The sequence below is a fragment of the Oreochromis niloticus genome, linkage group LG12, assembly GCF_001858045.2.
Source record: "Oreochromis niloticus isolate F11D_XX linkage group LG12, O_niloticus_UMD_NMBU, whole genome shotgun sequence".
NCBI classification, from domain to species: Eukaryota; Metazoa; Chordata; class Actinopteri; order Cichliformes; family Cichlidae; genus Oreochromis; species Oreochromis niloticus.
This window is the reverse complement of record NC_031977.2, coordinates 8,448,193-8,475,166: the sequence shown is the minus strand read 5'-3', so window position 1 is coordinate 8,475,166 and position 26,974 is coordinate 8,448,193. Positions and strand designations below refer to the sequence as shown.

The window sequence follows — 26,974 nt, the reverse complement described above, 5'->3', positions numbered from 1 at the left end:
ACCTACCAGTTTTTGCAGTTTATGACACTAATTATAAGAGAAATCAGCATGAAGAACAACTGAGATACAGACGTGTAAGGACAGAAGAAACTATGAATGCACTTAAGAACGATCTATTAAATCAGGACTGGGACAATGTGTACAAAGAAACTGATATTGCATATGGCATATATTTAAGAATATTCATGGAAGTAAAGATATGAAGCAATGTCCGAGCATGGCGCAGTTTAAAAAGCGGTTTAAGGATATGGTTTTTGCAAGGTACAGGGAGGAGGCAGAGATTTGATAGGGTGTCCTTGTCCAATATTTTCATGTATATATATAAAATAAATAAATAAATACAAATACAAATACACGTAACATATAATATAATTGCAAGGAGGTATTTCTGTAGTCTATTGATTACTAGAGAGTGGAAAAGGGGTGGGATTAAATAAGCTTATGCGTCTTCCTGCTCCTTTTTGAACATGAAAGTTATTTGTAGTTGTGGTTGCTCGTTTTCCTTTTGTTTTGCTTTGTTTGTTTGTCTCTTTTTAATTCTATGTTGTTGTACTTTTTCAACATGTTCAAAAATAAAGATTCAATCAATCAATCAATCAAACGTCGTAGCAGCTACCTCTGCGTACCACAAACACACTTCTCCGCTATGTGTGCCTATCTGTGCCTATCAGTACCCACGCAGCGGATATATGTGCGCAATACGTCGCTCTGGGAAATCAACAGGCGGTTAAGTGTCAGAGGAAGTGAATTACCGACGTTTACGCAGAGAAGAAAGCAGCGATGCCTGAATCAACCGAGCACGTGGAGGGGGCAAATATATCTCCCATTTGTCCCCACAACGAGGACACTGAGGACGAGGACGTTGTGGGGGCAAATACCACTCCTATGTGTCCCCCCAACGAGGACGTTAAGGACGAGGATGTTGAGAGCGCAAAAACGACTTCTGTTTGCCCGCCCAAAGTTCGCCGCGTATTAGTAGCAGGTGTAGTTGGTCTAATTGTAGGTGCTCTAGTAGCTGGTCTACTAGCTGGTTTTAATGGGTATTGGAAGGGTAAAGGTGAGTGTGTCAAGGACCCCAGTGCTAATTGCCCTTTCTCAAAAGCTGCTGTGGCCGCAGACTCCGAGAAATGTTCACAGATTGGACGGTGAGTAACATTTTAAACTTCTGACACATTTTTGTTTTTCACAAAACACATAATATTATACACTGTTCCAAGTGCAAACTTTAGCGATAAAAGATCTTTGAGAACTGCGTAACCCGCGTCTCATCATGGAAGTGTGCGGTTATGTTCCCCCCCCATATCTATTTACAAAATGACTACTCCTAACTAAATTTCTACTTCTTTACGAAACCAATATGCCATTTTATAAAAGGCAAAATTCCATGTGATTCTGTATAATACAGATCAATGGAAAATCTTCTTTCCCTACTAAATGATTTATTGGTCAGAAACGGAGAAAAAGCCTTAACGTAGAAACTATGATTCTTACAGATGTGGTGTGTTGTCAACAGAAAGTACGGTATAGAGATTAAAAATATCATGCCACATTTGACCTCTGACCTCTTCTTCGAGGTCAATAGACTGAAGGTCATAATGCTAGTAATGCTATTTAGAACTATTTAAAAGTATGTTTCTTTCTAGTGATGGGAATGCAAATTCTTTTAAGAGAGCTGGTTCTTATGGCTCAGCTCACTGAAAAGAGTCGGCCTCTTTGGCTCCCAAGCGGGTGGTCAAATTTTCTTCTTCTGAAAATAACTTTTTAACAAAAATAAAGTAAAATCATGTGTAAAAGAAATTACTATATCAAATGCTTTATGGCTTATTTTTTTCAACAAGTAACAAAAATACATTTTAAAGTACAAAAACAAATACCCATCTCTGATTGCATGTATAATATTTATAAAATTTCAACTATTTACAGTCAAACGATGGACAGTTACACAACAAAATATACCTTAAAATATGCTAGGCAAAAATTGTCAAGGTAACAGTTTGACTGTTTAATTTTTTTTAACCTTTCCAGACGGTTTTCTTTGTACCTACTGTTGTTTACTCCTGTGTGTGTGTGTGTGTGTGTGTGTGTGTGTGTAATCGGATCCCATCATTAACTTCAAAGATCCGGATCTAAGACCTGTTTTGTTCCCAACTGACAAATCGCTATTGTTACTGACATCGTTTGTACTGACAACTTAGAGGCATATAGGGATAATATCCCAGTATCACGGTAAAGCATGTAATAGACATGCTGGTGGATATCACACTTTGCCTCTCCTAATTTAAACGCATACTTACGTTGCAGTAAGCTGCAGTACCAACAGTGATATTTTATATCAAGCCAACATGAAAACAAATGTTTAAAGATTTTTGCTGCAGATTGTGAAGAACAATGCATACCATTCACCCAGTTAAACACTGGAATCAAAAGTGTATCTTATTCGAATAATTCCTGACGTGGCTGTGGCTGTAGCTTAGTTAGTAGAGCGGGTCACCGCTTAACTGGAAGGGTGTTGGTTCGATCCCAGTCTGCTCCAGTCTGCATGCCAAATATCCTTGGGCAAGATACTAACCCCAGGTTGTTCTCCGATGCATCCATCGGAGTGTGAATGTGTTTGGATGTTAGTTAGGTAGCACTGAAAACCTGGGTGAATGAACAAGTTGTATAAAGCTCTTTGCTAGTAGAAAATTACTAAAACATTTATATGTAAATGGCTATCAGCTAACTAGCATAACCCTTGGTATCAACTTGTTTAAGTCACAATTCTAGTATCAAGTCTTCCCAGTCCCCTAAAGAATACCACTTTACATTCAACATTTTTCTGATTCTGTCATTTCTTTTTTTAATTACTCAGCTTTTTCTCATGTAGGGTTCAATTCAGTTAATTTAAACCTTGTAATCTTCCGTCTTATTTAAGCTTTTTTTGCTACAACTTTTAATATTTTTCTCAGTTTATCTGTTTGAAACAGTATGTAATAATTTACTTCCACTTTTTTTTATTTGCAAACACAATGCTACTGTCTTTTCTGCATTTTTTGCATACAAATTTTAACTTTCTCACTAATGTATAAATCTTTGGATCAAAATAAAGTTGGTCCTCCTTATTCACCTAAATTCAGTGCAGGTTCAGTGCAATTACCAAAACCTAACACAGGATTGAATCCTTTCACTTTTAAACTGTTGTTTAAATTTCTTTCTACTGAAACTGAGCACTCAAAGTGCTTAGTTCCATCAGAGAGCTTTGTGATCAGCTTCATCTGTCCAGCATCAAACCCTTTGCAAAAAATCTTGGTGTGATATTTGACATATTTAACTTAGTGGTTAAATACTGAAATGAGGACTTTTCTTTCTGTGAAAGATGGTTAAATTGGAATTCATGCTCTCATTTCCTCCCACTTGGACGATTGCAACTGACTTTACACTGGTCTCAGTCAGTCCTCTCTGCCCTGTCTCCAGCTTGTCCACAGTCCTGATGCTAGGCTCCTCAATGACACCCGAAAAAGTGGATTATTACATTTTAAGACCCTTCTGTTTCTCTGGAAGTGATCACGTTAATTTTTGTACAAAAAACTTTGTTTATTGAGTGTTTTTTTTCCATTTTTATGGACAATATAAAAACATTTGAACATAAGACAACAAAAGGAGAACTGACCAAACAAAAATAAAGAAGGGGGATTAGGCCATGGGTATAAGTTTGACATACACAAGGTTACAAGTTGAAAATTATGTACAACTCGGATACATATTATTACCAGAGGTAATATAAAGGAATACCACAAGACTCTAGAGTAATTTCTCAGTAAGAAAACATTTCCATTTCTTCCAGTATTGCTCACATTTTTCTGAGGACAGTCTCAAGGAGAATGTTAGTCGCTCCATAATGTGAATTTTGTGTAGAATTTCTGTCCAGTCTGAAACAGTTGGAGGTTCCTCATTCAACCACTTGTGTGTTATAGCTTTTTGGCTGGCCGTCTGTAATACCTGTAGCAGGTATCTGTCCTATTTCTTCAGTCCAGTTGGTATGTTGCCTAAGTAAAAGACACTGAAACTCCCCTCAAGATGTAATCCAGTTATCTGCTTGGTTGTTTAGACCACTTCTGTCCAGTAGGGGGCGATTTTAGGACATTCTCCAAAAATATGGAAGTGGCCTACTGAAGTATATCCACATTTCCTGCAACATTTACCATTTTTACTTTGGAGTTCTTTAATCTTAGAGGTGATTAAAAAACCTCAGAGTTTTGTTTCCAGGTTAACTCTCTCCATGAATCGGAGCTTGAAGTAGTGGCTGTGGTTTTACATACATTAGACCAATCTTCTTCAGATAGATTTATTCTGGCCTCTTTCTCCCATCTGAGTTTAATGTAGGTGGTAGACAGTTTCCTTTCTGTCTGTGTATTGAGTAGGTCATAGAGATTTGTTTTGTCAGTTTCCCTTTACATGCATTTAGAAAAATTTGTGTTAATGGCTTTTTTCTCCTTGGACACAATATCTGTATTAAAATGCCGTCTTAATTGGAGATATCTAAAGAAGTCACCCCTCTCCAGGTCTGACATTTGTTGAAAGGTATCGAAACCTTATTGAGATGATATTTTCCAGTATGCGGTAATACCAAAGTTCCACCAATATTTAAACCTACTATCAGTTTTTGCGGGGGTGAATTCTGTGTCATATGCTGGCCAGCGTAGTATTCTTGCATCACTTTCAAACATTTTGTCTCTAAGTTCCTGGAGCCAGATGCTCAGTGGTACTTTTATGCAGTTGGATACTTTGTTTTAAAAGTGACTGCAATAATGGTTTATCCCCGTGAATAGCTGGGAGAGGGACATGAACTTTATCCTGATCTATTTTTTTCCACCTGGCATCACATGTCGGATCACACCATGCTATCAGGACTCTAAGCTGTGCAGCCTTATAATAATTTTCAAGACATTGGAGCATTGGAGAGCCATGCCACCTTCACTTCTAGTTAATTGCAGTGTCTCATACTTATTGGGGTGATCAGGTTAATTTAATTGTGGGACATGATTGAGATTAAAATTCAATGAACTGTGCATCCTTAGCACATGCAATAACAACAAAGACAACACATCGTTGTGTTATTCAGTCATGGCAATTTAATTGTGTGACATTATAATTTTAATAAAGATTAAAATTAAATTAATTGTGCACACATGATAACAATAACACTAAAGTGATAACGGTGAACTCTTTCAGGGACATTCTTCAGAAAGGCGGCTCTGCAGTAGATGCTGCCATTGCTGCGCTGCTGTGCACCTCCATCATCAACCCACAGTGCGCAGGGATCGGAGGCGGGGTCATATTCACTGTGATGGACAGATCCGGTAACAAGACACCCTCGCTCCTCTTTGCTCAGCCCTGCTGGGGAATAACATAATAATATGTAATGTTTTCAAAGGTAAAGTGAAAATCATCACCTCCAGAGAGACTGTCCCCAGAAACGTGAACTCTGACCTGCTTAAGTTGTGTCCTAAAACCACAGAGTGGACCATGGAGTGGAAGCAAGGTGGGCTGTTTTTCTGCCATAATGCTAATATTTATAATGGTTTAGTTTAATCTGCTCTTGGACTCACCTTTATGACACAGCTCATTTATTCTGTACAGTGACTGTTAATGCACACTGTGAGTCATTCCTCATTCAGCTTTTCTCAAGAAAGCAAAACAGAGATATTAAAAAAGACAAGAAAAAAGAGATCAAGCAAACCACTACGTAGGGTTCGGCTGTCAGGATTTATTAAAGACAATGAGTCGGTTTCATATATGACATCTGTCAGAGTAATCTAGCATAAACACCATGAAACACATGCTAATTAGTTTCAGAAACAGCCAGAGAGATTGAAGTAGACAGATTTTTCTTCTAACAGGTCTGTACAGGTCTTTCTCCAAATCATGCACAAGATGTAACACAAAAATTTTAAAGGTGTAGTCAGTTATCTGTAGAGGTATTTTTTTTAATTCTGCACCTTAGTCTGCAAGAGAAACTTAAGATTTGAAAGATCATACCTACGTTTTATCATCTGAGATAGGGTTCTTGTCACCAAAGAAGGGAAGGAAAGAGACACTATGACAGGTATCTTGTTAAAATGTCACCCTCCTCCTCACCTCAAACCTCATCTCCTGAACTAAAGTCAGGACTCTAACACCCTAAGGAGTGCATAAACATTATTATTTAATTACTGTAAGGAGACTGGACAATCAGCGCTTCCAACTCCAGGCAGTCAACAACAAACTAGCTAAACAACAACAGCTGGTTATAAGCTAACATTAAAGCTTTCATAAAAAGCTGGAAATCTTGTGAGATCCTGAAGTGGGGCCAGAGACAAAGGCTGCTGTGGATGCACATATCTCTGTCTCTTATGTTCCTGTCAGCACAGTACAAATGACCTTCCTGCATTACTTCCTGATCGTCTATAGTAGGGATGGGTATTGTTAAGATTTTCACGATTCCGATTCCATTTTCGATTCTGTTTAACGATTCGATTCTTTATCGATTCTTATTTTTTTAAAAAGGAGAACACTAAGGTCGATTAGCTTAGAACTTTGTTTTATATCTTCTCTTTGAACAAGATAGAAATTTAGGAGTAACATGGCCTTACAAACCCAACAGTGAGATCTTAAGAGATCCACAGCCTACGGCTCTTCAATGGGGTGTCACGGGGTCCTCAGGAAAAAAAATTGTAAATGTAAAATAATAAAATAAATATTCTTCTGTAGCAATAACAAAGTATAACATAAATTATTCTGTAGCAATTACACAAGAATATCCAGTAATGTCCCTGCCTACAATTAAACACATTCACTTACTGAAAATCGGGGCAAATGGGTGCAAGCCTTTGACCACAAACTTAGTCACTGCTCGGTGACATTCATCTATCCTGGCCTGAAAGGAGACGCTACCGGTAGACTGCAGCGAGAACTGCCAGCCAGACTCTGTCTGTCTCTCTCATCATGGTCACCTAAATGCAGCGCACAGTAATGGCAGGTTTTGTAATAAGGCAGATCGCGCTAACATAATATGCACTGTTAGTTGATTATTTACCTGCCGCATTAACGGGAGAAGACCTGCAAACGTTACCGCTGCTGCTGGGTTGAGATTCACGAGTCCGGAGCGGAATTAAAAACACGACATTCATTTAAGGTTATCGCGTGTTTTGTGAGCAAATGCTTTTGCATATTCACAGTGTTTCCTCCCTTAAATGAAATATCTACTTTGCAAGTATTGCAAGTTGCCCCGTTGTCATCCGTTCTTGTAAAGTATAACCAAACTTTTGAGCGTTTGAGCCGCTTAGGTAAATGACGCTCCGCAACGTGGTGACGTCATTCGGGGTGACTGGAATCGATAAGGGAATCGTTTGCAAAAATGGCAAACAATTCCAAGGAACTGAAACAGTGGGAACCGGTTCTCAACAAGAACCGAGTTTTGATACCCATCCCTAGTCTATAGTGTGTTGACTTTGAAGCAAAGCTGTGGATCCATATATAGAATGAATGTAGTGTCTGTTAAGAAGCGTCTTTTAACAGCATTTGAGTATGCTATGGAGCGCAATAAGAACTGGGAGTATTTATTATAGCAGTTCACTTGTGGCAGATATAAAAAAAAAAAAAAAGAAAGAAAATAGAAGTTAGAATATGTGTGAGAAAGATGGATCAAGAAAAGAAAGGGGGCTCCAGACACCATTTATTTATGGGGCCAAGAGTTCTGTGCTACACCCCTGCACACAGGCAGAAAAGTAAGTATAAGATATGCTAAATGCTTCTTTAAGCCAGAAATAGTGTAAATATGTAAATATAGTGAAATAAACTAAAAGTAAGTGTAGGATGCAAAATGTTATTTATATGTATGTTAGTTAGTTTATATGTTAGTTATTTACAAAGCACCAAATTATAACAAATGTCATCTCAGATCATTAAAGGTCAGGACCTTACACTTTACTCAAAACAGGAGCAAATGTATGTGTGACTTTCCAGCACTGACTATCCATTATCTGTCTAACCAGATAGCAGATGGATTGGGGTTCCTGGGGAAATTCGAGGTTATGAAGCAGCACACCGGCTTTATGGGAAGTTGCCGTGGGCCGACCTCTTTCAGCCGACCATTAAATTAGCCAGAGAAGGATTCCGTATTCCTTACTACCAAGGTCAACACATCCCACGCATTGGCAACACGTCACTACGGTATGAAATACACCCACAATGTGATTTCAAAAATACGAAGAGCAAACAATGAATGTTTCAGCTTTATTTCACGGTCTTTGTCTTTTAGGGAGTTATATTTAGATAAAAATGGGAACCTGCTTAAGACCGGTGATACTGTGAAATTTGAGAAACTTGCTGACACTTTGGAGACGATCGCAAACGAGGGACCAGATGCGTTTTACAACGGAACAATAGCGAAGGATTTAATCCGTGACATACAGAAAGCAGGTATTATCAGACAGGTTTCATCCTGCTCTCTTTTCTGACCATTTTCTATGTCTGCCAGGCACAATGATCTAATTACAAATTAGAAAATTAATTGGTTCTATAAAAATCTAACATGATCCCTCACAGGCTACACTGTGATCTGTCTGGATCCATTCAAAGTCTTGATTATGAAATGCATTGTGTTCATTTTTGCTCAGCAGAATCATTTGTTTCACTGTTTTTGCTCAGGAGGAAAACTCACACTGGAGGACTTGGCATCATATGAAGCTAAAGTGACTGATGCCTGGAATATTACTTTGGGAGACTACCGGATGTACTTCCCTCCGCCTCCTTCAGGAGGAGCCATCCTCAGCCTCATCCTCAACATCATGAAAGGTTCCTGATTGTTGCTTATAGCATGTAGAGTTTGTTTCATATAAGAAAATGATCCTTATCAATCTTTACAAATGTGATACACTAAGAATGGATGTTTTAAATAAAAGAAATAAAAATTATTTATATTTTCAGGATACACAATGAATTCAGAACCTAAGACGACTAATGAAAAGATTTTGTTTTATCACCGTTATATTGAAGCTTTAAAATTTGCCAATGGATTAAAGAAACATATCAGAGATCCAAAGTTCAACTCAGATAAAGTAAGTATCTCAAAATCCTACAGATTTGCACCTGCTTTGTTGCATAAAGTGTGATTCTATTTAAGTGACTAAACGGGTCAACGGAGCAATACCACATCAGCCTCTGCTCTGCCTGAACCCTCTGCTCCACCCCCGCCTGCAGCTCATCCACAAACCACACCCCACCACAGTCGGTTTATGCACATTGATAATGAGTTGTGGTCTGAAGTTTTTTGGTTTTTGGTTTTTTTTGCAATATCTCTGAACATTGCACAGTCGGATTTTGGGTTAATTTGCTGGGGTGAGTTTGTGACTTTGTGTTACTGATCAGTTTATCAACGGCATTTGCACATCACTACGTGGCTGCTTATTACCCTTTAAGTTCTTATAGAAGCACTGAGCATGTACTTATTATTTTACTGCATAGAGTACTCTGAAAAAATTCTTTGTGTCTCAGCTTTTCCCAGTAACTCTGCATTTTCATTTCAGCACAATTCTGAGCAGTGATGTAACTTTTAAAACCTATAAGTATAAATAAATGTTTTAAAAGCAGATAAACCTAAATTACCTTTATAATTGTCTCTAATTATTTTAGTATGTATTATAATTATTTTTAGTATTTGTCAATTTTGTGTAATGTGGTGTTTTCCGATGCTCTGTATTTCACACAGACGGCAAAGAATTTGACAAAGGATAGCTTTGCCAACCACATACGAAGCTTGATCAGCAGCAACAAGACTCATGATCCCCAGTATTACGGCAAAAACTCGTATCTGGACAGCATCGGCACCACACATGTATCTGTGCTGGCTGAAGATGGATCTGCTGTGTCTGTCACCAGCAGCATCAATGACGAGTTAGTACCTGCATCATTCAGTGTCACAGGGTTTAGACCTAGTTCATTTAATGTTTATTCTTTACAGATTTGGGTCCAATGTCCTCTCTTCAAGCACTGGAATCATCCTCAACAACCACCTAAATGACTTTTGTGGTCGAGCTGATAACATCTTTCATGGTAAGGGATCAGCAGGATTCCTTCTAAATTTAATATTTATTAACAAATATTCTGGACCTCAGTTTTGATTTGTATAGTGCTAATTTGCAACTTCATCGTCTAAACTAATGTGTTAAGCGTGGTTAATATAACATATACTTGGTAAATATGCATGTTTGTACATATTAGCATGTCACAATATAAGAAATTTGAAAGAAAAAACAACAACACGTGCACACCATGAATTATTAATCTAATATTACCAAAAAAGCACCATTGAGGAAATTAGAGGAGAAAATGTCATTTCATAATTTATTGTGACGCATCATATTTGGTTGATCATGAAAATGGTCAACAAAACTGCCAAATTGAAGCACATCAGGTAAATTTGAATTAAAATGGCATTTTCCATTTAATGCCATAGCCTGCTGAAATGTTTTGAATGTTCAAGAACAGGCACAGTTGAGCTCTGAGTGAACTTCTATAAACACAAATTACATAAGCTCTCTAAATCTGTCCTGTCTTCCTCACCTCACTCTTCAGCTGGTCACAGCAGATGACTGCCCCTCTCTGAGCCTGGTGCAGTTGGAGGTTTCTTGCTGTTAAAAGGGAGTTTTTCCTTCCCACTGTCACCAAGTACTTGCTAATAAGGGGCTCGTCTTAGTGTTGGGCTTCGTCTCCATTGAAGTGGGTTAACCTTAGAGATGGGCCGATCGGTCTGATACTGACCTAAATTACTGGATCGGATATCAGAGAGAAATAAAAAATGTAATCTGATCCATTAAATATCACAAAAGCACCTCACAAAACTTGCGACGTAGCGTAACCCAGCTCATGACCTTATAGCATATCGGAGCAGTATGCGTCATGTGATAGAGCAGCTGTAGCGTGCGAGACCTGTCAGCGACCTGGATGAGCATTTGAAGCCTCGCTACGTGCTTTCAAACCAGCATTTCATCTCCGAGAAAGCTATCCCAGCGAAGTAAAGCAAGTGTATAAGTTCACCTCTGAATGTTTGTAAAGCATTCCCACATTAAGCTTAACAACAGATATATGGAGTGACTGCCTCTCATTCTCTCCCTCTCCTGTTGCTACTTCAATCATGAAACTGATCAATGATCGGCTTTTCTGCTGCAGGCCATCTCTCTTGTTTGTCTATCGCCCACTTTACGCCAGAAAGAGGAAACCATAATCAGCAGCAGCTGGTTTAAACTTGATAAGCTGTTGTTAGAATGTATTTAATATTACTTTCTACACCAGGATCCTTTCCTAAGTAGCTGACAGCTGGTAACTGTGCAGGGGCGGGTCTAGCAAAGTTTTGCCAGGGGGCCAGGTAGGGCATTAACAGGGAAAAGGGAGGCACAAAGACATACTTTTCTGTCTTATTCTCATGTCTAGTTTAAAAAAAAAAGATCTGAATCTTACAACCAAAGTTTTTATCTGATGCAAAATGTATAGAAATCCATTATTGTATATAGTAACTATTAAGTCTAATATATACCCTAGTAATAGTAGTGCCTACAGTACTTTTTCCTTTTTGGGAAGGTACCATCTGTGCAGTCTGCAAATCTGTTGAAGAAAGATGTTGAATCTATTTAATTATTGTAGAAATATAATTGATTCCTGTGCATTTGTTTTACATGTGCATTAAATTAAATGGTAAATGGCCTGCATTTATATAGCGCTTTACTAGTCCCTAAGGACCCCAAAGTGCTTTACACACTCAGTCATCCACCCATTCACACACACATTCACACACTGGTGATGGCAAGCTACATACAATTAAAGTCGATTAAGCATCATGAGGTGGAGGGTGCGGGGTGGTTCCCTATTTTTTTTTGCTGAGAATTGGCAACCCTATTAGTTAGGTTCTTTAATATCTCTGCTAAGTACTTTTTAAAATATCACAATAGAGAGGATGGTGTAGGTTCATGTTTATTAGATTGATCAGTATTGCTGAACTATGAAATATTTTGGGTGCAGTGCATTTTTTGCATACAGGTATAACAGAATAGCTTTAGCATGATCTTCTCATCATTCACAGAGATTCATGGAGATATTTTAGACTGTAGTTTTGTCCTGCTATTCAAGGTCTTTGTTGTATTTCTCAGGGGAGCGGCCTCCCTCCAATACAGCCCCATCTGTGCTGAAGTCTAAGTCAAAGACGCTGGTGATTGGAGGGTCTGGTGCTGAAATGATTCCACCGGCAGTGGCCTCGGTACGTATGCATGGTAAACACACAAAAGTGCCATTACATATTAAATAAAATAAATTGATGTGGACTGATGCCCGTCTTTGCTGTTAAAGCTTACATCACAGTAACAAGGTTCTTCACCCTAATTTATTCTGTAATCATCACTTTCTCATCTCATTTTTTTTTTTCCTCTTCAAGGCGCTCATGAACCACCTTTGGTTTGGAAAGAGTCTTAAGGAGGCAATTGATACTCTGGTTGTTCTTGTAGACTCTCAAAGTGAAGTAAAACTTGAATCCAAACTTGAAAAGGTAATATTTTCAGTTTATTTAAATGATACATTAATAATTTCTACTTCTCTTTTTCCATCTGAGTCTCTCTCCTCTTTGCTCTGCAGGATGTAGTTGATGGTCTTGAAGCTCTGGGACATAAAGTAGCAAAATTCTACAACACAGTTAACGCTGTGGAAAAGGCGGGCAGCTGTATCTCTGCATGGTCTGATGAAAGGAAAAAAGGCAAAGCAGCTGGTTACTGAGACCAAGAGTCAGTGATGTTAGTTATACAGCATGGTCTTAAGGTTATGATAGCAGAGGTGTAGGTTTTAATGTTTTCAGAAATCTCTGTCAGAACATGGTATATTATGTTTAAGTGGAAACTAGCGAGCTAACTCCCTGCTAACTTCTAACTCTGTTAAATTTAATAAATTCTGTTTTCATGGATGCCTGGATGTTAAACTTAAATGTTACACCTGGCTGATCATTTTATTAAAGATGAAAGAATTTAGACAGTTTGTAACTCTCAATGATGCCACAGTGTTCGTTTGAGTTTGGGACCCAGAAACGGTTAATGACGTCAAACTTAAAGACCTGATAACTATTTCAAACTATTTACAGAACACCAATAGGAAAGGGTGGTTTTGTTTCCCTCAGTAAACATAAACAACGATAGTATTCAGGAAAAAACATTAAATATATATTTTTTATCATGACTCTAGTTTTACGTGGCCTATCAACACACTTTTAACACAAAAGTGAAGACTCAGGGTTGTCTTGGGTTGTTGCTATGTCATCTTAAATTGGTCCTGTGATTGGTTTAGCATGGCTATTTTTCCTCAGCAAATCAGCAGGACTTGTGTGATTGTTTCGCCCTGAAGACAGCTTCAACTGTCTGAGTGTTGAAAAATAGTAACGCGTCCGCACCGTATTTTCTTGTTAGTAAGGGTAACTGCGATGTAAAGACAGAATAGTAATTAGATTACTAGTTACTGATAAAAGTACTTTTAACGCCATTATTCACGTCACTGCTCATGTGTCTAAAAAAAGTTTGTAATATTGAAAACATAATGTGATGATCAGATTATTTAAATCCCAAATTTAATGCAAAATAGTGCAAAGACAGCATTGTAAACTAGAATGTTTTTGAAAAATGTTAGGGATTTATATATCTGCCTCAATTTTATACAATCAATATGACCTTTTAAATATTTGTTCATCATAAATCATAGAATATAAAAAAACAAGGACACAGCTTTCAGGTTGAAATGTGAAGCCTGTGTCTATGTTTCTTCAACCTGCATCAGGCCAGCAGGAAGAAACTGACTGCAGAAATCTTTGGTTACATAAAAGATTGTTGGAAAAAGAGCTACAGAGTTCATGTTCCATTCCACCTTTAAACAATTCACATTTTCAAGTCTCATCAAATTCATGTTTACTTTGTAAATTTTAGCCCACTGGATTGTTCAGAAGGGAGAGAAAGTAAGGTACACTTTAGGGCAGCCCAAAGTTATCTATCAATTGATTTGTAGCTTAAAGAAATAAACAAAACCAAAAACATTAGGAGTCTTACTGTTACAGGCATGTCAGCATCAACAATGCTAGATCTCACACACTGTTAGAGCCAAATAGAAAGGTCAGTTTTTTATCTGATTATTATAAACCACATTTAAATGCTTTTCAATATTAGTTTTTTTTCTTCATTTTGCATATTAAGATTTTTTGCACAGTTCATCTTGCTATTGTTTTGCTGTTAGACAGTGTGGGTAATTCTGCTGATGTGCTCAGGGTAAAAGTTAATCAGAAAAGGAGTTTGAAAAGCAACAGTTTTCTTTTTATAGTTGTTTAATGTGTTTTACTGACAGGAATAGATAACCCGGACTTGAACTGAAAATGTTTTATTTTCAAACTGCCAGTTTTGTGTACAATAAATTCCTTTCTTCAGTGTTTAATGTCTGCCTTGTTTTCATTATTGGATTACATCCAAGCTGCCTTTTGGAAATCACGAGTCAGAAACTTTATGTTCTACAGAAGAGGCAGAAGCTTATAGAAAACAATTGCTTTCAAAACACACAGGTCTCGTGATTATGACAAAATCTGAAGTTTTGGTGCTCTCCACCCCAGTTCCAACAGGTGGTGTACCTGCTGCTTCAAGGTACTGCCAGGCACCAGAATTCACATTTTTATCAACCGGAGTGATTTGTAATAAAGATTTGTTTTAGATACTACCGCTTTAATTTATTAAATATGCATGTGTAAAAGAAAACAATACCCTCTCTCTGACCTGGATTTAAAGTGTAATCAAATAAATATTATATAGATAAATATTCTACTCGAATAATTACTGGCATACAGATGGGACAAGGCAAGACACTGCTGGGTGAGCTCATATATGCACTTGTATAAGCAGAGAGAGAGTGGCACACCGAGCTGGAAACTCTTAAAAATTTCTCATTAAAAAATATCTTCCTCACTATAACCGTTTATTCACATACTGTGATTAAAAAAAAAAAAATAAAGCAGACTGAGCTGAAAACCAACTGTAAACCTGTGTGGTTATTACAGTAAATGTAGTAATGTTACCCAGAGATATATTTGTTACCCACGTCCACAGCCAAAGAATTGAGCAAGAGAGCGGTGGTTTAGTGCAGCTCGAAGTAGCCATTGTATCTCTACCCAGAAAGCCAGTTAGCGGCTAGCTGACTAAGCCATCAGAGTTAGCTCCAATTACGGACACAAGTTACAGCAAGGACTGCATGGCAAAAAAGACTTTAGACAGGCAAGGCTGCTTGTGACATTATCCACTCTGCCATAGCCTGATTATAGACTCAGCAATGAAGGCGCTCGGGTACTATGTATGGGTGACTTCAACCATGTCACCTTCGGCTACACTGCTAACTTTCACACAGGGAGAGAATTGTAGACCTACTGTATGCTAATGTTAAGGATGCATACAGTTCCTCCTCCTTCCCCTGACTGGTACACCATGTTCCAGTGGCCTCCAGAATTACAGGCCTGTGGCAGTGACTTACAAGACATGAAGACATTGGAAAGATTCATCCATGACCAGCTCCAGCCTATTGTCATGCCACAACAAGAGCCCCTTCAGTTCCCCCACCAGCCCCGGCTTGGAGCTGAGGACACCATCATCTACCTGCTCAATCGTGTCTATGCCCATCTGGACCAGCTCTCTACCCTCTACACCATAGACTTCAGCCACTGCACAGAGACCTGCCATCTTCAGAAGTTTTCTGATGACTCTGCGGTGGTTGGATACATGGATGATGAGAGGGAGGCTGTGATTGAGTCCTTTGTCACGTGGTGCAAGCAGAATCCTTTGCAGCTCAGTGTGACAAAGACCAAAGAATTGATTGTAGGGGTCCTCAGGAAGTACGAACTGGACTCCAACCTGCTGCTGACCTACTGCTCATCCATTGAGAGCTCGCTGACATACTGCATCACAGCATGTTATGACAGTTGCACTAAGGCGGATAGAGGAGTAGTCAAGGCAACACATAAGATGATCTGCAGCCCTTTCCCCTCCCTGATGGACATCTATTCCTTCTGCTGCCTCAACAGAACAACAAACATCATCAAGGACCGCTCCCACCCTGATTTTGACCTGTTCAACCTGCTTCCTTCTGGGAAGTGCTACAGGTGCATCAGTACAAAGACTGACAGACTCAAAAATAGTTTCTTCCCAAAAGCTATATGTTAGATTTGTATTGTTGATTGCCATTTATGCTTAGAAATATTTACTCATATATGCTTAGAAGTATATAATCATTTGTAGATTGAAAGAATGTCTCATCCTAGGAGGTCTGTAACAACTCTGTGTAGCATGAAGAGGGGAGTGCGTTTACTCCTCTTCAGAGTGTTCTGGCATAGATCACACACCTCCTAGGAGAGGTCGTATCTTCTCCTGCTGATATATGGTATAGCAAACACACGTATATCTGTTTTAGTCTAAGTGCCTTTTGTTTAGATGGACGGCTCTGGGGAGTCTTCCTGGGGTCACAGTTTGACCCCCACACACAAGGTATTCTTTGTTCACATGTATACCTATAAGATGTCATATGTTAATGAACCTATGCATATTCATGTAACCACAATAAAAGAGCAGTGTTACGGGGGAACAGACGAGAGCAACTGGGGTCAAGCGAAGGAACGGCGCCTGTCCAGTTCTCTCCCGTGCACGTGAAACATAAAGAATGTTGCCTACTCGGGTCTTGCTTGTTGTGTGATTACATTGCCTTCAACGTTCCAGCGAATAGGTTCAAGCTACAAACCTATCACTATAACCACCCAGAACTCACACATTCACTGACTTCTTCTCTTTGGCTCTGACGGAGGGGGTCGCATCTCTCTCCCTCTCCCTCATCTTATGTATCCTGCTTTGCTTCTTATGTCCTTGTCTAGTTTCATCTACCTTTAACCCTCAGAGAGTCTCTCAGTCTTGTTCTCTAAAACCTAAAGATGGGCTCTGAGTACTCAGACTGTTCTTATTGAACACAGACCGAGCACAGATCGGCTGTAAAATTGGATGCAGCTCATTTGCACTAAACCCAAACAACTACCATTTCTCTCATCTAACTACCCAAGTTGCTGCTAGAAGGCCCTCAAGGTCGAGGCTGGCTGAAAACAACAAATTCTTCTCCCTTATAACGAGACTGTGTTATGACTCTCTGCGATACACCCTTCTGTTTACTTTCACCCAACCGGGTGAAGGGACACTCTCTCAGCTGAACACAGGATACACATACACATGCACACACACACGTATACAGACACAGACATACACTCACCCCCCTCCTCCCTCCAAACACCTCAGATACTTGCCCCCAGCGCAGAGATGCCGCAGGACCGGATGCTGCTGTCTACACCGGAAAACTCTCACCCCATACCCACCCCTGTTACTTGTGATGTGTTCTCATGGTGTTAAGTTGTGAAGATTCATGTGCTTTTTGTGCTGAGGAATTTTGTTTTCTGTTCTCATACTGATCTCCTACTAGAAGCTCGGTCTGAGAAGAGTTCTCTTTTTCTCTCCTCCACGGATATATTTGTGCATTTTATTAATTTTTTAAAATACTGTCCATATATATATAGTGCGGCAGAAACTGTGCACCTCACCCCCCCTTTTTTCTCCCACACATTTGCACTGAGTAGGAGATGCTCTGTATGTCATTGTACATCTGAATAGTGACAATAAGGCATTCTATCTATTCTATCTGATTTTCTGGATATTTATAATTGAGCTATTTGTATATATTACATCTGTTTCGTATATTTTGTAAACTTTCAACTAAATTAAATAATAAAATATGCAGTCTCTTCTGTCCTCATTGTCTTGGAGCAACTGTAACCTTATAATTTCCTTAGGATTTGATAAAGTATTCTCATTCATTAGAATCAGAATTTAGATTTGAACATTTTTATTTTCATGTACAAATATTATTTTAATATTATTATTGTGTGTGATGGTGAAAAGCCCAAAGTTTTGGAAGAGGCATACAGGCACTGTGGAAAAAGTAAAACTGTGTGTAAGTTCTCTAAAACTGTTTGTGAACACTTTTCTAAGTATGTTATCCTTTTCAAATGTGAAACATGATTTTATTGACATGATCATCAAAGAGGGCAGCACGGTGGCACGGTGGTTAGCACTGTTGCCGCACAGCAAGAAGGTCCTGAGTTCAATTCCAACATCAGGCTGGAGTCTTTCTGTGTGGAGTTTGCATGTTCTCCCCGTGTTTGCGTGGGTTCTCTCCGGGTACTCCGGCTTCCTCCCACCGTCCAAAGACATGCAGCTTGTGGGGATAGGTTAATTGGATAAACCAAATTGCCACTAGGTGTGAATGTGCGAGCGAATGTGAGTGTGAATGGTTGTCTGTCCTTGTGTGTTGGCCCTGCGACAGACTGGCGACCTGTCCAGGGTGTACCCCGCCTCTCGCCCTATGACAGCTGGGATAGGCTCCAGCGCCCCCCGCGACCCTGAAAAGGAGAAGCGGAAGCGAATGGATGGATGATCATCAAAGAACATGATTTTAATAAAACTTTTATTCTTATGCTTTGAAAGTATGTCAGATTTTCATTAAACAGTCATTTGTATGTTATAATGTTTTTCTTACACCATGTGTATTTTTTATAGAACCTTTCTTTATTCTATGTATAATCATGTATCTTTGAAAAATAAAATATTTATTTAATATTTTGTGCTTTGTGGTTATTGAATAAATATTAGCCACTGTGGTGGGGTGTGGTCTGCGGTGCAGCTGCAAGGGAGGCGGATGCACCTGGACGGCAATCACACCTCACTGGCTTAAAGTCTGAATTAGGTCCTGACTGTTTGTTGTTGTTGGTGTGTGTGGCTGTGAGTTGGAAAGCTGCAGCCAGTGTGTGAACGACAACCGTGAATAAAGTGCATGCTGAAAAGCATGGAAACATGGTGGGGTCTGCCGTGGATTAATTACAGCCACATATAGCACTGATAAAAACAGATGGCTGAAAGAAATGTTTGATGGAAAAAGGAAACATAGTGTTGTGCTGCTAAACTTTGAGGTTCTAAATCACCAATGTTTAAATAAGAAAATGCAAAGAGGAGACTCGCAGCCCTGAGTCTGCATGCAAAACATGAAAACTCCATAGCAGTGATACTTGTTCTTACATAGGTGCACTTATACTTTGTTGTGGTATTGTTCAAGTAAAACAGGAAGATCTCATTTTAAAGTACATTTTTGCCATCCTGTGATCTCATTTGCCACATTCTCCTAACATCTTAGAGCTATTTCCAAACAACAATGTTTATGTTAGATTCTGGACGGAGAGATGCAGACCATAACATACCAAATAACGCAGATGAACCAGCAACAAGCAGGAGAACACACAGGGCTTAAATACACACAGCAGTAATCAGGGGATGGGAGACAGGAGGGAAAGACACCTGGGAGAAATCACAACTGACGAGGTGGGGAAACGTAACCTGAACACACTGAGATCAGACACGGACCTTCAAAGTAAAACAGGAAACACACACACGCAAAGACAGACTCAGAAACGCGAACTAAACACAGAGACCTGACTACACAAAAGGGGATACACAGGCAGGGATGACACCAAACAGAGGGAACACAACTAAACCCTGAGAAACCAAAACACAACAGTCATAATGCATAAAACTATCAAAAGTAAAAATACAACAACCAAAAACACTGGGTCACTGGGTGAAATATTTCTTTGGGAGAGTACCAGATGTACTTCCCTCCACCCCCTGCAGGAGGAGCCATCCTCAGTCTCGTGCATCATGAAAGGTTCCTGTTAGACACTGACTCAAGGGCTGCTGCTCATTTACACTTTGAAAATGATGCTTGTTGGATACGTTTATGTTTTGAACTGATCTGTTTAAATAATGGATTTAGTGGTTATTGCATATGGCAACAGGCACACACACACTAAAAATTGTTTATATTTTCAGGATATAAAAGGAGTTCAGAACCGAAGACAATTGATGAAAAAACATTCTTTTATCACCGTTATATTGAAGCTTTAAAATTTGCCAATGGATTAAAGGAACATATCTGAGATCCAAAGTTCCACTCAGATAACGTAAGTATCATGAAATACTGCTAAGAAAATTCACTAATAGAGTAGAACCTGCTTTGGTTGCATACAGTGCAACAAAATAGTACAACACTGCATTTAGTTATGACTTAACTTAAATTTTCAAGTGGTGTAGCAACTGACACAAATGAGTAACAATATTTCTAAAAGCCCAAAGCTCAAACACCAGAAGCCCTGGGGCACCCTCCCTGGGCCTGGAGTTGCCTGGTAACCCTAGCCCAGGCAGGGTGAACTTTTTCTTGATCTTCCTCGCATGGGGGTCCCTTGAGTCGCTCTTTGTCTGGTCCCTCACCCGGGACCAGAGGGAGGTACTCAGAGTAGAGCCCTTGCTCCTCCACATCGAAAGGATGCTTCCTAGGCGCCACCTGGGTGAGATATTCTGGGCATGTTCCACTGGAAGGAGGCTCTGGGGCAGACCCAGGACACGCTGGAGAAATTATATCTCTTGGTTGGACTGGGAACGCCTTGGGGTTCCCCCGGATGAGCTGTAGGAGGTGGCTGGGGAAAGTGAGGTTCTATGCGTAGTGCTGCTACCCCCATGACCCGGCCCCGGATAAGTGGAAGGAAATGGATGGATTTTCTTTTCTTTTTAATATTGCTTATTGTTTTGATATTGCCGTATTTTCTGTAATGTTTTTGTTTTTGATTCTCTTTTCATTCTCTCTATGGCAAAAAATAACTAACGAGACTCATGATAACAATTATTACAAAATCATCTCAAATTGAGACACCACTGGTACCACACATGTCTGTGCTGGCTGAAGATGGACCTATTGTGTCTGTGATTAGCACCATCAATGACAAGTCAGCACCTACATCATTCTGTGTCACTGTTAGAAACCAGCTATCACACATTTTTCTTTCTTTGATAAAAATTTAATATCTTTTTGTCTACAGATTTGGCTGTAAGGTCCTCTCTCCAAGCACTGGAATCATTCTCAACAACCAGTCTGACTTCTGCAATAGAACTAATAGCATTTCTCCTGGTGAAGAGATCAGCAGGATGCTTTCTACATTTAATATTTATATACAAATACAAGTAATCAGATGAGGAGGGCAGATTATCTCAAAACTAATACCGCAAAGAGTTAAATTTTTTTCCTGAAATTATTTTCCTGACAGTTCCTGACATTTCTTTAAATAAAGTGTCAGCTTACCTGTCCACATAATAATAATAATAATAATAATAATAACTTTATTTATAAAGCGCTTTCAAGCAAAGTGCTGTACAACTATTTAAAACCAAAAAGACAAGCAAAATAAAAACGATACATAGCAATACAGGTAAAAGACACAATACAAGTTAAAAACAGTAAAAATTTAAAAACTAAAAGCAATAGAATTAAGACATGTAAGATAGGGTGAACAAATGTGTCTTCAGCTTAGTTTTAAAAACCTCCACAGAGCATGCCTGCCGAATATCTTGAGGGAGGTTGTTCCACAGAAACGGGGCACGAAAAGAAAAAGCACGCTCTCCAATTGTCTTTTTTCTGGCTCTAGGAACTTTTAGAAGGCCAGAGTCCTGAGATCGGAGAGCACGGGATGGAACATAAAGATGTAAAAGGTCGGAGAGGTATGTAGGTGCCAATCCATTTAAAGCCTTGTAGGTGAGCAGCAGGACTTTAAATTCTGCTCGAGCCTGACAAGGTAGCCAATGCAGAGAGTGCAGTACAGGGCTAATGTGCTCAAATTTCCCAGTCCTTGTTAAAATACGAGCAGCTGCATTTTGCACCATCTGTAAACCTCTAAAACTTTTCTTTGGTAGCCCAGAAAGAAGAGCGTTACAATAATCAATACGTGAAGACACAAATGCATGGATAAGAACCTCTGCAGTGTCGCTTGACAAAACTTGTCTGATTCTGGCTATGTTCCTCAAATGATAAAAGGCGGTCTTTGTTATCTCTTTTACATGAGACTCAAAAGAGAGCACCATGTCGAACCACACGCCCAAGTTTTTTACCTTGTCCCTGCAATTTATGACACTGTCTTCAATTCTCAAGATGAAATTTTGGGACAAGTGCTGAAATTTGTGTGGCCCAATGACCATCAACTCTGTTTTATCAGTATTTAGGAGCAAGAAATTATCCGATAACCAGCCCTTAATTGCAGATAGACAAGATTCTAGTTTAGAAACTTCAGCACAATTTCCAATGGTTAAAGGAACATAAAGCTGCAGGTCATCAGCGTAACAATGAAAGGTTACATTAAAAGAACGTAAAAGAACACCAAGAGGCAGCAGGTACATAGAAAACAGCAACGGTCCAAGTACAGAGCCTTGAGGGACCCCGTGCCTCACTGCACAGGTCTCGGAGAGATCATTTTTAAAACTAACAGTCTGAGACCTCCCAGACAGGTAAGATCTCAGCCATGATAAAACATTTCCTGTAATTCCAATAAAATGTTCAAGCCTATCCAATAAAATGCAGTGATCCACAGTGTCAAACGCAGCACTTAGATCCAGCAGTAATAAAACTGAAGTGCGATCGTTGTCTGCATTTACCAGCAGATCATTTACCACTTTTACTAAAGCTGTTTCTGTGGAGTGATTTGGTCTAAAAGCAGACTGAAATGGTTCAAACAGATTGCTTGTTGACAAATGCTCAGTGAGCTGCTTAAAAACCACTTTTTCAAAGACTTTAGATAAAAAAGACAGATGTGAGATGGGTCTATAGTTTGTGACCATGTCAACATCCAGTCCAGGCTTTTTCAAGATCGGCACTACCACAGCTGATTTAAAACATTCAGGGAAGACTCCAGTCGTCACTGAAGTATTTAAAAGAAACAGAATGTAGGGTCCTAATGCTGACCACAGTTCCTTTATAGCCCAGGCTGGTAGAGGATCCAAAGAACAGGTTGTACATCGAGCTGCTTTTACAACCTTAGTTAATCCAGACAGAGAAATAACCTTGAAGTCAGAGAACAGTTTATCAGCACCAGCAGGCAAAGCAGCCGAGTAGTCTAATGAACAGCTTGAGGAGGGAGTAATCTGATTCCTTAGTGTTTCAGCCCTGTCTCTGAAAAACATAAGAAAGTCATGGGCTATCAAATTAGAACAGCAGAGAGTTGACTTACTCTCTGTAAGTTGCGACACTGTGTTGAATAAGAGTTTTGAGTTATGTTTATGACTCATGATGAGATTTGAGATAAGCCTTTCATAACTTTCTGACACATATTTCACATAATAAAGGGTAATTAAGATGTTACTCAGTTTGGGGATAGTAATCTAGTAGGCCGCTCAACCAGTTTCAATTGCTGTGAATGGAAAAATCCACTTCACACTGATGATATTGTTACAGAAACACAAGGAAATTTTGGTAATAGCTGTGGAGCAAACTTCAAATACTCTCTATACCAGTCTGTCCAATGCTATAAATCAAATTGAAATGGATACTTGAGGAGTTTCTTTTGGATGCTGTTGCTACTTACCGGTAGTAACTACAGTATTAGTATTAATATTCAGTTTAAAGACTTGTAACAGCCAGGCCTTCATCATTTATTCATTGCTCATTGTTTGTATGCATGGTAAGAGGGACTTGTGAAGTTGTTCCTAGAGTTTGAACAACTTCCCATATGAAAGTATTTAATCACTGATTGGTTTGTGAAATGTTTGTACATATGATTTACACATAGATTTAATGTACATACTGCTTGTGAATGAGGTCCAGTCATTTTCTTTTTGTTTTTCTCACATGGATGAGTCAAGATTGTAGTTTTGCCCTGTCCTGTTGAATTTCTCAGGGGAGCAGCCTCCCTCCTCTACGGCCCCCAGCTTTGCTGAAGTCTGAGTCAAAGATCTTGGGCATTGAAGGGGCAGGTGGGATGATGTGTCGGTATGTGTCTATTGTAATCACACAAAGTGCCACTAAGATAAATTGGCACAGATTAATGCCCATCTTTGTTGCTGTAGTAAGTGGCATAGTCACAACTTGCTTCATTTTAATCCATCATTTTAATCCATCCTGTAGTCCTCACTTTCCCCTCGCTAAGATTGCTATTCTTTTATTTCTCTCCAAGGCACTCATGAACCACCTTTGGTTTGGAAAGATCATATATATATATATATATATATATATATATATATATACAGGGCTGCACATAAGTGGTCCGCAGGTACGCATTCGCTGTCAAAGATGCGCACCAGATAAGAAGCTGGAACGCGCGTTTGCGTACATAAGATGTTCTGGAGGAGGACAGACATTTGTTAACAACTCTTAAAGGTGTCAAAGAAGCAAGCTCCGTAAGCAATTACTTTGGTAATCCTCCACCGCAAAAGAAGCGCGTATTCTGAGGAATATAATAATGAGGATCACGCTCATTAGGTTTTCTAAGTTCATTTGCTTATTAGTTTCCCCTTGTGTTTTCATCCCCTGTTAAGTCTCCCTTGCCCTTCATGTGTTTCATGTCTATGTCTCTTATGTTGTCAAGTTCATGTTTTCGTGTCTGCGTCTCATTATGTTTTCTGTTTTATTTTGAAGAAGTCCTGTGTTCCTGTGTTCTGTGTTTAGTTTTACACTCCCCTTGTGACATTGTTATGTTCATGTGTGTCAGCTGTTTCCCCATGTGTTCCCACTTCCCTCATTAGCCTGCTGTGGGTCAACGCTGCTTTTTACCTGAAATGTTACAGAAACAGAGTCATCATCTTTGAAAGTTTCTATTTTTATTTACAAAAACGTGATAAACAATCCTCTTTTTTTAATGGGAATAGAAACAAAACTTGTTCTGCCCTATTCTTTCAAACACTCCACTATTTTGATTTAATCTGAGCACTCAAAGATGGTGCCTACAAATTGATACCCAAAATATTGATGAGCTGTAGCAATACATAAGGCTCTATTTGGATGTTTGAGGCACTGATTGATTCACACATGACATTGATACCGACACAAAAATTATGACTGCTGCAGTTAAACTGACAGATGGTCTCTCATTCTGATTGGGCTGGACAGCATATGAGATTGGCTTAAGAAAATACTGATGTACAATTGTGGTCAGAAGTTTACATATACAGTTACAAACCCCTTACTTCATAGTATTTATTTACAATAAACTATTTATAATTAACTTACATCATTAAAATAAACAGGAGATTAAAAAGAAAGCAAAACAACATCAGCGTCACACACACTTTACGTTTCGATCAAACACTCTGTTTAGTTTAACTTTGGCCTGCAAAAGCATGTGGTTTCCTGTCAGTCCTGTCGGCACAAACTGTACTAAGAGTTGGGCCTCTATTATATAAACCAATATAATCAGCGTATTAGCATTTAAGATTATATATTCAAACTCAACAGAGATTAAAAAGAAAGCAAAACAACATCAGCGTCTCTAAGGCCAAAATAGCAAACAAACACAGGTAATCCAAGTCCTCGTGGATTGCACATTAACACATGTCACAGCCAGAATGTTTACTGTGTCTCCCAGCACAGTCCAAAGAACATTGTTTCCAGGAGACAGGCCATCAGCTGGACAGGACCATAGAAAGTCCTTAACCCATCACGGTCAGTGCAGAGCTGCAGATGAGGGAATATCTGGTCAGAAATCCTGTTGGAAATCCTCTGAAGTGAGTATGTGCTAATCATATACACAGAATAAACCAATATAGACAATATAAATCTTTTACAGTGTCTATGGTGCTAACTAATGCTTTGTCAGCAATATGAAAGTGGACATATTCCAAGTAATATGGGATAACTATGTCTTGCACCTCAATGTTTATCACAACATTTTTAGCTTGATTTAAATGGTTAGTGTCTATGGTTATCTTTTTAAAATGTGGTTAGCAATACAGTCTTTATGAGTCTGGCTCCTACTCTTGAACTGTCAGCATTTTATCATCTGAACTCATCAAGTTCACACTTTTCTTCTCCAGCTGGTTTAGCACATATTCATTAGTGAAGATAGTGAATGTAGATGAATTTTAAAACCTGGGGTTAACCATCCAAAGCAACATATATTGTGACAGAAGGATAGCAGCAAAAGTTAAAATAACGCTTTATAAGATGGGTGTATGACCTGTTAAGATGTTTGGAGGTCTGGAGACGGTGGCACTGACAGAAAGCAGAGTTGAAGATGTTAAGATTTACTTAGGAAGTGATCACAAAGCACATAACCAGAAATGAGTACATCAGAAGGATAGCTCAGGCTGAGTGGGCAAAGTTAGAGAAACCAGGCTGATTGTGTGGACAAGTGCAAAGGAGAGATAGTGGATATATTGGACAAAGGGAGTTGAAGATGGAGCTGTCAGGCATAAGGAAAAGACGAAGACCACAGTGAAGGAGGACATGTGACAGAGGGGGACGCTAGCAATAGGCTGAGCTGGAGCCAGATTATTCACTCTGGCGACCTCTGAAAGGAGCACCTGAAAGAAGTAAAAAGAGCTAGCTATAATATGATAAAATAAATACCTAAAAAAATTTCTGGCATAAAATAAAATGTACAGTTTAAAAAAACTATTAAAGAGAAAATTATTTCAAAATAAACAAAGCAAAAAAATAAAAACAAAACAGGATTTCAAATGGCTCACTAAATATATTAAAAGAGCGTAGCAAGTGTTAAAGCAGCTTAGTAAAGTGTGCGTTTAGTGTTGTTACATTGCAGGGTTGAAATAAACTGTTAACTTTGGGGAGCCAGGGCCATGCAGAGATGTTTAAAGGGGCGGGCGCTCAAAGTTAAAAAGGGGCACATTGACCAAGGCTGAATAACAACAACACACATTCATCAAGAATCTCATATGGAATCGCATCATACTATATTACTGTTGTGAGGTGGCGACAAGGCAAAGCAAACATAGCCTATGTTTTACCTGATGGGTACAATGTTGCTGTTGAGGGATTTCTGCTGCTCCTG

The 26,974-nt window shown here is 39.1% G+C and overlaps 1 protein-coding gene and 1 long non-coding RNA gene across 2 annotated transcripts; one reads left to right on the top strand and one right to left on the bottom strand.

Moving 5' to 3' along the window:
* The first annotated feature begins 638 nt into the window (after positions 1–638).
* LOC106097761 (glutathione hydrolase 5 proenzyme) lies at positions 639–14,463 on the top strand. The gene is made up of 12 exons (XM_019365492.2): positions 639–1,145; positions 5,212–5,339; positions 5,414–5,521; positions 8,013–8,190; positions 8,279–8,439; positions 8,668–8,814; positions 8,947–9,077; positions 9,728–9,912; positions 9,980–10,071; positions 12,162–12,268; positions 12,443–12,553; positions 12,640–14,463. Exons 1-12 carry the CDS (start codon positions 781–783, stop codon positions 12,775–12,777), a joined length of 1,851 nt encoding a protein of 616 aa, XP_019221037.1. The 5' UTR covers positions 639–780; the 3' UTR covers positions 12,778–14,463.
* A 10,325-nt stretch (positions 14,464–24,788) lies between these two features.
* LOC106097733 (uncharacterized) lies at positions 24,789–26,974 on the bottom strand. Its single transcript, XR_268768.3, has 3 exons — positions 26,931–26,974; positions 26,141–26,486; positions 24,789–25,638 (listed from the first exon to the last, which is right to left on the bottom strand). It is a non-coding gene; the product is annotated as an uncharacterized LOC106097733 (long non-coding RNA).

Excerpts from the sequence above, each read along its gene's own strand:
- LOC106097761 (XM_019365492.2), top strand. The coding sequence starts at position 781 with ATGCCTGAATCAACCGAGCACGTGGAGGGGGCAAATATATCTCCCATT. Across the intron at positions 8,191-8,278 it reads ATTGGCAACACGTCACTACG|GGAGTTATATTTAGATAAAA; the intron begins GTATGAAATACA and ends TTTGTCTTTTAG. Across the intron at positions 8,815-8,946 it reads CATCCTCAACATCATGAAAG|GATACACAATGAATTCAGAA; the intron begins GTTCCTGATTGT and ends TTATATTTTCAG.